Consider the following 11,825-nt stretch of genomic DNA (forward strand, 5'->3'; position numbering starts at 1 on the left):
ACGTGTATTTTATATATTTTTTTACTATATGTAAAGAACATTCTTCATGATTTCAGCATTAGCAAACTGTACATACATAAATAACCATTTCCATGTCCGGGCTTTTTTTTTTATGTTTCTTTTTACAGTTTCAAACAGCGCAGACTAGATATCTCCATCGCGTCAGAGGTGTCGTCCTCACGGTAACAAAGCACCAAGCATTGTTTTTCGCCCGCCTCCGCACCTCCGTCTCCGTACACAGACCGTGATTGGTTGGCGAACTTAAAAAGCAGAAAGGACTTGCAGAAGTGCATGCTCGAACTAAAAAGGTAAAAAAATAACTGCCCGCGTTTTGCGGGGCATTTGAATCACCGATAGAAATAAAATAAACGGAATCTCATCCTGCGTGTCGAGGTTTGCCCTACGTGATTAAATATTGAAATACTAGAATGGATATAAAAGGAGATCAAAACAGGGACACCAGCATTTGGCTGTCTTGGGGGAAGACTGGACGGCTTCGGTGAGGAACCATAATCAGGCGCTCGTTTCAGTGCGTTAGGGTTCAGCTATCGGCTACCTTCCATGATGAGTTTGTCTCCGAAAGTTTTGTAAATCTCGTGAACAAAATAAAATAACGGCAGCCATTTCTTTTAAATACAAAGTGCGTCCATCAGAAATCGTCGGCCGATTCCGAAGGCATTGGATCACTCGGTGTTCAAAATCGCAAGATTTTACCATGATGTCAATTTTGAAAAGTTCTCATTTTGGAAACTCTTCAAAGAGATGAATGTTTGATACTTTACCTAAACTACGATTTACAGGTAGAATCTCCCACAGTCTGTGCTGTGTCCTCGTGAAATCAAACAAATCTTCAAATCCAATCGAACGGAAAAAAATAAATAGTAGCAGCACTGAAGTACGAACAGCGCCGTGGACTTTGGCTCCCAGCACGCGGTTGTATATAAATAGTGCTCTGTGATTCAACCGTAGAAATAAAAAATACGTCAAAAATAATATACTTCATTTTTCCGAAGAAAGAATAAAAAAACAACTGCTATTATTCGGATGGAGGAGGCTTGAGTCCCTTCACCCTGGAGACGCTAGGGCCTCAGTCAACTGGCCCCAGAACGCTCTAATGGACTGGTTCTCATTGTGTTACTGGTGGAGACACTCCATCGGATTTCATATGCTCCCAGCGTGGGGGTGGAGGGGAGGTGGGGTCGTGGAGTTGGGGTCGGGAGAGTGGGAGTCGGGGGTCCTGCAGGGAAAGAACAGGGAACATTCATACTAGTCAGAGTGTCGGAGTCCTTGGCAAAGCTGGTAGCTAGCTGCGGAGGGACAGTCCTTATACGGGCGGAGAGTTCTGCCCGTACACGGGCGGCTGTCCGGTCCTCACACGGAACAGAGGCCACGATGGACTGGGCGGATGTCTGGTCCATATATGGTCGTGGGGGGCGGTCCTCATAGAGGGGGTGTGGTCCCGGTACAGGTGACTTCGGGGTCCTTGATGGGGGCGGCGCCTCATATAGGCGGAGGTCCGTTGGTGTAGCTCAGCATGGGATGGAAGGAGCGGGCGAAGTTGTTGGCGTGGTGGCAGCTGTAGTCCTCCTGGCTCATGGGCACGAGGCAGGCGAGGCCGAGGATCAGCAGCAGGAGGAGGTGAACCGGCAGCGCCGCACGCAGCACGCGTAGCAGGAAGGAGGGGCCCGCCGGAGGGGAGGAGGAGGTCCAGAGGCCGCCCGTCCGGTCAGAACGGGAGGAAGCGCAGCCAGCGGTGACGAGGGATTTGCTCGGGCTGCAGGCGGGAGGGGAGACGAGATCACGAGTCAAACAACAGGAAAGAGAGAGAGAGAGAGAGAGAGAGAGAGAGAGAGAGAGAGAGAGAGAGAGAGAGAGAGAGAGAGAGAGAGAGAGAGAGAGAGAGAGAGAGAGAGAGAGAGAGAGAGAGAGAGAGAGAGAGAGAGAGAGAGAGAGAGATCCTGAGTGGTGGTCAGGGAGGAGATGGCATCTAAACTGTACTCCTGGCTTTGAGTTGGTCTGCATCGGCCCCGTATCGGCGGGGAGGGGGCGTGTTTACAATTTGAACGCAGTAAGGTGCATCAGAACCCAAAGGGACTCGAACCCCCGTAGGAAGCACCTCCGCAGACCAACCAGAGCCCGGGGAACGAAGAATGGATGTGGGGTGCAGAGAGAGGATGGTACACACAAACACGTATGCACAACTGAAACACATCTGGGGAGGAGAGAGGAGGAGAGGAGGAGGGGAGGAGGAGAGAGGAGGAGGACACGACGAGAGGGCCTGCGCGCCCCACCATACATTCCTAGAAGACACGCAGAAGGAACACACAGGGGCACAGAGGACCACACACACACACACACATGCACGGGGAACACTCAAAGTGGGAATCGGCTTACAAGGCGTCCTCCTGTGTGATTGGCTGAGGAGCTGTCTGTCTCTCTCTCTCTCTCTCTCTCTCCCTTTCCTTCTCTCTCACCCTCTTTCCCCCTCCTCCCCCCACTCTCCCCCTCTCTCTCTCTCCCTCCCTCCGGCTCCGCAGCCTAGTGTGTGAGAGTTCAAGGTCCCCTCTCCTTCGAGACAGGGCGCAACGGGGCCAAAAGTTTCCCTTTCTCCCCCTTTCTCTCTCTCTCTCTCTCTCTCTCTCTCTCTCTCTCTCTCTCTCTCCCCTATCACCATCTCTGTCTCCCTCTCCCTCTCCCTCTCTCTCCTTCTCCCTCTCTCCTTCTCCCTCTCCCTCTCCCTCCCCCTCCCTCAGTCCTCCCCCAGAGGAACATGGCGTTCCCGGTCCGCCCGGAGGAGGAAGTGACCGAGGCTCTGTGCCCAGACGACTCAGACCCACTTCCTGTTCCTCCCGCTGTGGCTGGGAACCTTCCCGGCCGCGAAGGCCCTCCTGTGTGGGTGTCTGTATGTGTGTGTGTGTGTGTGTGTGTGTGTGTGTGTGTGTGTGTGTGTGTGTGTGTGTATGAGTGTTCGTGTGTGAGTGCGTGCCTGTGTATATGCATGTGTGTGTGTGTGTTTGTGTGCGTGTGTGTATGCATATGTGTTTGTGAATGTCTGTGCGCGTTTGTGTATGTGTGTGTGTGTGTGTACCCGCGGGTGTGTGCGTGCGTTTGTGCGGGTTTGCATGTGTGTGTTCGTGTGCGCGTTTGCGTGTGTGTATGTGCGTGCTTGCCTGCATGTGTATAAGCGTCTGAGTGTGTGTGTGTGTGTGTGTGTGTATATGCGTGTGCACATGTGTGTGTGTGTGTGTCAGCTGTTCCGGCCCTTCTCTGAGTCCACCAGAACACTCCTCTCCATGGTAACACGCATTTCAATTTCCGTCTCCAATTAGTGAGTAATGGGCGCAGGGGGGGGGGGGGGGGGGGGGGGCAGGGGGGCTCGCCATTGTGCATACAGAGGAGCCAATCAAGGAAGGCCTCTCCTGTCGTCCCCATGTCATGCTGCTCAGCCCAGAGAGGCCGTCCAAGGCCACCGCTTCTCAGGCTGCGCAGACACACACTGCTCCACGCAGGACCCTGGAGCTCAGAACAAACGGCTTAGGGTAACCCTAACCCTAAAAACAAATGGGTTAGGTTAAGTGTTAACCCTAACCCGTTTCTCTCTCTCTCTCTCTCTCTCTAAACCTAAGGGTTAACCCTCTCTCTCTCTCTCTCTCTCTCTCTCTCTCTCTCTCTCTCTCTCTCTCTCTCTCTCTCTCTCTCTCTCTCTCTCTCTCTCTCTCTCTCTCTCTCTCTCTCTCTCTCTCTCTCTCTCTCTCTCACCCTAAGTGTTAACCCTAACCCGTTTCTCTGTCTCTCTCTCTCTCTAACCCTAAGGGTTAACCCTAACCCTAACAACAAATGGGTTAGGTTAAGTGTTAACCCTAACCCGTTTCTCTGTCTCTCCCTCTCTAAACCTAAGGGTTAACCCTAACCCTAAAAACAAATGGGTTAGGTTAAGGGTTAACCCTAACCCGTTTCTCTGTCTCTCTCTCTCTCTCTCTAACCCTAAGGGTTAACCCTAACCCTAAAAACAAACGGGTTAGGTTAAGGGTTAACCCTAACCCGTTTCTCTGTCTCTCTCTCTCTCTCTCTCTCTCTCTAACACTAAGGGTTAACCCTAACCCTAACCCGTTTGTTTTCCCTAACCCTAGCCCTAGACAATGTGCCTAATTAGTAGCTTTTGACCACGTCGTCATTTCTACACGTCCAAAATACTAATTAAACGTGATGTTTTGGAATCAGCGGTGGAGTGACTTGGAGGGTGGGACCGGTCAGGACTGGTGATAGGATCAACAGTACCAGCCCAAGGCGCTGGCCACAGCAGAACCAGTATGTATCGGCACTCTTCCCAACATGATCCCCAAAACTGTAAGTGCGGCTCTGTGTGTGGAGAGAGAAGTGACAGAAGAGTCATGGCTGGAGCCACGGGGGGGAAGGATACACAGGGGACAGAAGCAGGGGGGAGGCTGTGGGTGTGAGGACTCGCACACCGCCACCTGGTGGGCGAAGGACAGCACTACAACACAACACAGATTTCCCCAAACGAGAAGCAACAAAAGGGAAAAGGAAAACCCAAAGTAGGATGGGAATGATGGGGGTGATGGTGCCATTCCGCAGAGGGAGGGAGCAGCAGGTCAAGGCAGTGCACAGCACATCAAAACGACAGAGAGACAGTTCACAACATGACAGGGAGCTGGCCCATGGATCAGCCAATCCCAGCTCATGAAAACAGCCAGTAAGGAGGCTTCTAGAACGAGGGAGGGTCATGGAACGCACGCTGAGGAGGGGGGGGAGGGAGAGAGACCACTCCGACATTTGACAATCTCGGCGGAGTCGCAAAGGGAAAATCAACAGTAATCAAAATCATCTTTTTGATGATAGACAGATTGATTTCGTGATTGGACGTTTAGTTTGTTTGGCAGTTTAGTTTAGATTTGATTGAGTTAAGAAGTGGCAGATAGGATGGGGGTTCTAGGTTGAGGTTCGAGCTGGGGGATCTAGTTGGGGGTGCGTGCGGTTCCGTTACCCTCCCCGGGTTCTAGAGAGTCCAGGGCAATTGGTACCTGTGGCGGGGGCCTCTGCTGGGGTATCCTGCGCGGGCCTGACTACTTTTGCCCCGGGGCTGTACCAAGGCAATGAGCAAGGGGGGAGGAGAGGGAGGGAGGGAGGGAGGGAGAGGAGGGAGTGAAAAAAAAGAAAAACAATGTTTCAGTCCAGGGCAAATAAAGACCAAGCTTCTGATGAGAGTAAAACCAAATAAAAAAACGATGAGAGAGCAGAAGTCGTATCGCTAGGGAGATAATAACCAAAGGGGGGGGGGGGGGGGGGGGGAGGGCAGGGGGAGGGGGGAGGGGGGGAGGCAGCAACATGATCAATGATGGTGATCGTACAATCAAGTACTAAGAAATCTGGCTTCTCGAGACTAACATTGGGGCGTCAGGAGACAGGGTGGTGTGAGTGAGTGAGGTGGACGTGGGATTGTGTGGTTCATCCTTTGGTTAATGAGGATGAAATCCATCACAATCTCCGAATCGTCGCCATGGCGTCGCGTTCATAAAAAAGAAAAGCCAGTATTTCTTGTGAGGTTTTGGAGACACATATTTGCGTAAACATAGTGACCATGACCTCCTCTTTAAACAAATATCAAAATCGGGGTAGCTAGCAAACATTTGGTATTGGGTTAGCATGTTAACAGGACGTCTGAAAGCAGGAGAGAAATGAACTGAAAAAAATAGATTAGAATCTAAGATCTCCGAGCTATAGGAAGGAAATCAAAAGTCATCTTAGAGGACTACTTCATAAAATAGGGGTTTCTACATGTTTCGCTGCACAGCGTTTAAGGGGTTTCCTGTGCTAAAGTGTAGCCGGCGCCCCCTACCGGCCGGAGAGCTGGACGGTAAAACGTGGAGCACATTACCAGTCGTCGCCGGTTGGGGACGGACCCTAGGGAGACGGGACGAGGGGTTCCCGACAGGTGGGCTTTGTTCACGTGGGACAGCGACTCCTGTTGAAACAATGAAAAATAAAAATCTGTTACTTTGACCGTTTCGCCATTTTCTGATCCTGATTGAAATGTGAGCGGAGGGATGACAGATGCTCTGTATCTGCTGCTTTTCCAGGTGTCTTTCCCTGGTATTGGGGGTGGATGGTCGGGGTTCAACCCCCCAAGAAGGCTGGGACCCAAAGCCGACGCACAATAGTATTCCTGAAAATGTCCACGTCCAAAACAGACTTAAGTCCTCTACAATGCCAGCGATTAAACACTGCCCTTCTGCACCTACACGTTGTGGGCTGAGCTCCGATAAAACAGTATTATATCATCTTCGTTTTTCATTAAGAGCCCAAAGTACTCTCTGGGTGTGCTTTGGGCTCAGGGATGGGGTGCTGTTGTATGGCCTGGCCCGAGGCTGTAACTTATATACTGTGGAGTACTGGCACTGGGCCACTTTATCACTTATATTGTTTGTTTTGTTTGTCCTGTTTGTTCTGCTTGTCCTTACTTTAATGTTTACTTCTGCATCCCTTTTTGTGTTCCTTAGCACTACTTTGTGTTTTTATTGAATTGTATTACATCCTGTGTCTTCCACTGCTGCTGGGCTGCTGTACACACAGGAACTTCACCTCCGGGGGATCAACACATAATTGTATCGATCTACGACTGGAACCACAACGAAACACAGGCTCGACTGCGGCCTCTGACCTGCTTCCCCTGGCCGGCCTCCTCCAGCCTCCTCTCCAGCTCCTCCAGGTCGACGTTCACCTCCCTGAGGAGCAGCTTCAGCCGGTTCCAGATGACGTGCACCTTCTCCTGGGCCTCCAGCCGCTCCCCGGGGCCCGAGGGCGGGGCCGCAGGGCCCCCCGGGGGCTGGGCGCCGGGGCCCGAGGGCTGGATGTGGACCAGTAGCTGGGTCGACAGCTCCTGGAGGGCCGACACCTTCTGCTGGGAGTCCAGCAGCTCCTGCTTGATTTGCTGGGCGGTGGGTGGGGGGGGGGGGGGGGAATGATGGGGGATGTTATTACGTTGTCACGTTACGTTATTATGTTCCGTTATTACGTTATGTTATCACGTTACGATCTCACTTTACAATCTCACATTACAATAGCAGTTTACTTTATCACGTTACGACCTCACGTTATGATATCAGTTTACTTTATCACGTTACGACCTCACGTTATGATATCAGTTTACTTTATCACGTTACGACCTCACGTTACGATATCAGTTTACTTTATCACGTTACGACCTCACGTTATGATATCAGTTTACTTTATCACGTTATGATATCAGTTTACTTTATCACGTTACGATCTCACGTTATGATATCAGTTTACTTTATCACGTTACGACCTCACATTACGATATCAGTTTACTTTATCACGTTACGACCTCACGTTATGATATCAGTTTACTTTATCACGTTACGACCTCACGTTATGATATCAGTTTACTTTATCACGTTACGACCTCACGTTATGATATCACGTTTACGATTGTTGCTGGAGATGTTAACACATCTAAAATGACTTGTGAGACCGTTAGGTATATCGTACTTTAGATGCCTTCATCCTATTTATAAGCAGCCTTAGCACGTTTAAATGTGTGCTTGTGTGAGATCCGACCCTAACCAGCGTGTTCCCACTTCAGAACCACTAAAACAGACGTTAACCCAAAATAAGCACGACGACTCCTCCACGAATCTCGACCATTATATTGATCACTTGAAAGTGAAAAGTGAAAGTGAAAGTAAATAAAATATTAAAGGACGCAATAATGAAAGCGCAGCCAGTGAGACAGGGTCATCATAACCCCCCCCCCCCCCCCCGCCGCGCCGGCGGGTGGTTCCTACCGTGAGCGAGGCGTGGTGGCAGCGCAGCGCGGGCCGGTCGGCCGAGGGCGCGGCCGGCCCGAGCTGGTTCCGCCGGCGGTCGATGTGCTCCAGCCACAGCAGCAGCCCGTGGCTCATCTCGTGGAACTCCTGCAGCACAGGGAGACGGGTTCTGGGGTCAGTACTGGAGCAAGCCACCCACCGTGGGTAAAGGAAGGCGTTGGACTCGGAGGGGAGGGTGTGTGTGTGTGTGTGTGTGTGTGTGTGTGTACGCGTACACGTGCACATATGTGCGTGCTGGTCCTACCTGGCACTGCATCAGCGCCCGCTGTAGCTCCTCCCTCCAGGCCTCCAACGAGGAGCTGAGCCGCTCCCAGCGGGAGTTCATCTCCTTCAGCCCGTCCCTCAGGGCCCACGCCTCCTCGGAGTCAGGCTCCGATTGGAGGAACTCGCTGCCACTCAGGTTGATTGACAGCACCTCCGACTTGTGGCCGTCCATGCTCTTCTGCAGCTCCTGAACGGGGGGCGGAGCCAGAGGGAGAGAAGAGGGAGGGTTGGTGATGGAGATGGAAAACCATAGTGTGCATGGTAGTCAGCATGAAAGTTAGCAGGGAAGTTAGCATGCTAGTTAGCATGGTGCTAACTAGCTAACTTCTTGGATCCTAACTCAACTCTGACGGTTAGATTAAAAGAGTAAACATGGGGTGAAGCGTGTATCTGCAATAGAACAGTGGCCATTACATCACTGCCCCTCCACCCCAGGCCGGGGGCCAGAGACCATGTTTAGGAAGCTCCTGTCCAGGAAAAGGGTATAAGTTAAGGTTAGATGGAGTATGTGTATGTGGGTTAGTGGCGGGGTATTTTTAGAAGGTGTGAGATGCCTCGCAGGCCGTGGTCTCTTGGCTAGTTGTGCACAGAGGTATGCTATCATGAGGTCGAGCGCTAGGCCAACAGTGAGTGTGTGTATGTGTGTGTGTGTGTGTGTGTGTGAGGTGATCGGGTTTACTTCAGGACCCCAGCGTAGCTCCAGTAGAATGAGATTCCAGTACAGACAGAGATGGGTGGGCTTACACATCCACTCAAACAAACACAAGACTACACTGCATGCTACTCTACTACTAAAAATAATCGAAACAAGAGTTATATCAAAGGTCTTTTGATATAGTATGTACTTGACGTCCTTCATTAGAATTTGGAAAATGAATATTAACTCACTGATGTCAATAAATAACAGATCCTCAGAGATATTTTAATATTCATTACAAGCTAATTCACACACACTCTTAAGTTGACACGCGCACACACACACACACACACACACACACACACACACACACACACACACACACACACACACACACACACACACACACACACACACACACACACACACACACACACACACACACACACACACACAATCACACACCTTGAGCTTGCGGATGCGCTGCTGGATGGCCTGGATGTCTGTGCTGAGGTCCAGGCTCCGCAGGTGTCCTAGCTCCGCCTCCGACTGGCCCAGCCACGCCCTCATGGTCTGCAGGTCTGAGATCAGCTGCTTTTGCTTCTGCCGGTGGCGGTCGGTGAGCGACTGGGCCTGGTGCAGCTCCCAGCGCTCGATCACTCCTGGAAGGGGCGGAACCACGGGTCAGAAACCACGCCGAGAACCACGCAGAGAACCGGGGGTCAGAACCACGGAGAGAACCACGGGTCAGAACCACGGAGAGAACCATGGGTCAGAACCACAGAGAGAACCACTGGTCAGAACCACAGAGAGAACCACGGGTCAGAACCCTGGAGGGAACCACGGGTCAGAACCACGGAGAGAACCACGGGTCAGAACCATGGAGAGAACCACAGAGAGAACATGGCCGAAGTCATACTACTGAGGACACCAGTCAGGGCTTCTGATTGGTCGATGGTAAAAGAGGACTCTTTTACTAGGGAACCAGGGTAATGTATTGGGGTGGGGGGCAGTGTAGTGGCTGGTGTTCCCTAATCTTAGCCCAAAGGTACTCGGTTCGATCCCAGCCCAGCCCAGGGCTTACATACGCTAACTAGCTTGTAGCTATCACTGGTGCAATATATGAATTGTGAGCTGTTCCTGTTAAACCAATGACCCAATAAAGGGGTAAACACATCCCCGATGTGGGCAGGCCTCACAAGGAGATTGAACCGGTGTTTCACTAGCGTTTCAGGACAGGGTATGGGAGTTGAATACTGTTCTGTTTTCGGTGTACGCAGTGTGTTCTGTGGCCGCGTCCCCTTCACCGACCTGCACTCTGGGCGTCGGTGCTGATGGGATTGGTAAGGCCCGGGGCGTCCTCCTCCTCCTCCGTCAGCTCCTCCTCCGCCCTCCTCACGGCGTCCATGTTGCCCCTGCACTCCCCCATCAGACGCATCTACGGTAACCACGGAGACAGCGCTCATCGTCTCAGTGTTACGCTTGGTACGCTTTGCACATTGAGTAAGAAGCATGGTCGTTAAAATACAATTATTGAGAACATTAGGTACAAAAAGATAAATCAACAGATACATACAGAGCGATATTGATCACTTGAAAGTGAAAAGTGAAAGTGAAAGTAAATAAAATATTAAAGGACGCAATAATGAAAGTGCAGCCAGTGAGACAGGGTCATCGTAACCCAGCGAGCCACATGCTCCGTGTTGTGTACAGCTGACTCACGCGGCCCATGTGTTGTGTTGTGTTGCGTGTTGTGTGTCGTTTGAGCGGGGGGTGTGCCGGTGACTCACGTAGCCCATGTAGGAGGAGTCCAGCTCGGGGCTGGAGCCGTTGGCCAGGCCCTCCCTCTGCTGCCGCTCCAGGGCGGGGTCCCGCTGTCTCAGGTGGGCAGGAGTCCCTGGGGGGGAGGGGGCGAGGCAGAGCAAGGGTTGGACAGGGAAGGAAGGACGATGCAGACGGCGTATCGTTTGGAACGCAGCCGTGCGTTGATTGTAACTCAACAGGACACGGACGTATGGAGCAAGCACGGCATGCCACCAAAATATGATAAAGAGTGAAAATATGAATTTGTGGGAATGGCAGAGCTTTGTGGATGGAGACGAAACCAGTCGTGCTAGTTCTAGTTTGTTATATTCCACACTGGAGGTGAACATTGTTAGATGAACCATGTGGTGAAACCCTTAGCAGGCAAGAGGAACAATGCGATGGATTAGCATGGAGTTAAACGGATGTGCACATGAAGGGGTTCACCTCAGCCAGGTGAGACCGCGCAGGGGAACGGAGACGGACATCATGCAGCACTAATCTAGTGCTAGCTAACAAGGCATTACAAACCAGCATGCTAATTGATGTAGCATGCTAACCGACGTGCACTCTGGTTAAACGGTAAGCTAATAATGTCAGGAGAACGGTGAGTGACATCATGCGGTGCTGGCCGTGCTAGCTAACACGGCAGTCCAATGTAGCATGCTAACCGACGTGCTCTGTGGTTAAATGGTGTGCGCGTTAGTTGGGTTCTGGCACGGTGGCGCGTAGCTCGATGCTACGACCGCTAGCATGCGGCGGCGGTGTTTTAGTGCTTCAGGCGGGGACACCCAGACACTGTGGTGTTGTGGCCTACCGGAGGAGGACCGCAGGGTGCTCTCGGTCAGTTTAATGTAAGCCTCGGTGCTCTCGGGGATAACTACATCTGGGGAGAGAGGGACGCAACACGACACTTACAGTCTGACTCTGCACGGAGGAACCACCTGCTGTTCGGCTCTGTGTTTCCTGTGCGTCGTGCGAACAAGTGGTTGAATGTATGGAGTTTGTTGTGTTTTAGTGTGAGTTACCTACATCTGGATAAAGATACAGATATAAGATGTTATATTAAATATGGGTCAGCTGTCTGGAGATATGGTTGAATATATTGACAATGTGTATGTAAAGCCTTCATACAAAGCGACTCAGAGTGAATTCTGGGACATATCATGAAGGAGGAGCTCAGAACTCAATTAGGTAAGTTGGTACATTTGTAATATATGGATTGGATTCAGGGCACAATCGTCTGCAAAATG

The 11,825-nt window shown here is 51.4% G+C and overlaps 1 protein-coding gene across 3 annotated transcripts in view; it reads right to left on the reverse strand.

The window, feature by feature from the left end:
* Positions 1-5: 5 nt before the first annotated feature.
* LOC115534735 (nesprin-1) overlaps positions 6-11,825 on the reverse strand; it is a gene marked incomplete at its 5' end in the record, with an annotated part of 87,089 nt that continues 75,269 nt past the window's right edge. Inside the window, 10 exon segments of one of the 3 annotated variants that reach the window (XM_030345913.1) lie at positions 6-1,774; positions 5,043-5,101; positions 5,897-5,983; positions 6,680-6,949; positions 7,827-7,955; positions 8,113-8,319; positions 9,235-9,431; positions 10,081-10,207; positions 10,560-10,666; positions 11,390-11,458. In XM_030345913.1, coding sequence (XP_030201773.1) covers positions 1,501-1,774; positions 5,043-5,101; positions 5,897-5,983; positions 6,680-6,949; positions 7,827-7,955; positions 8,113-8,319; positions 9,235-9,431; positions 10,081-10,207; positions 10,560-10,666; positions 11,390-11,458 — 1,526 coding nt within the window. 3 annotated transcript variants of the gene reach the window in all.

Source organism: Gadus morhua, chromosome 21 (assembly GCF_902167405.1).
Source record: "Gadus morhua chromosome 21, gadMor3.0, whole genome shotgun sequence".
NCBI classification, from domain to species: Eukaryota; Metazoa; Chordata; class Actinopteri; order Gadiformes; family Gadidae; genus Gadus; species Gadus morhua.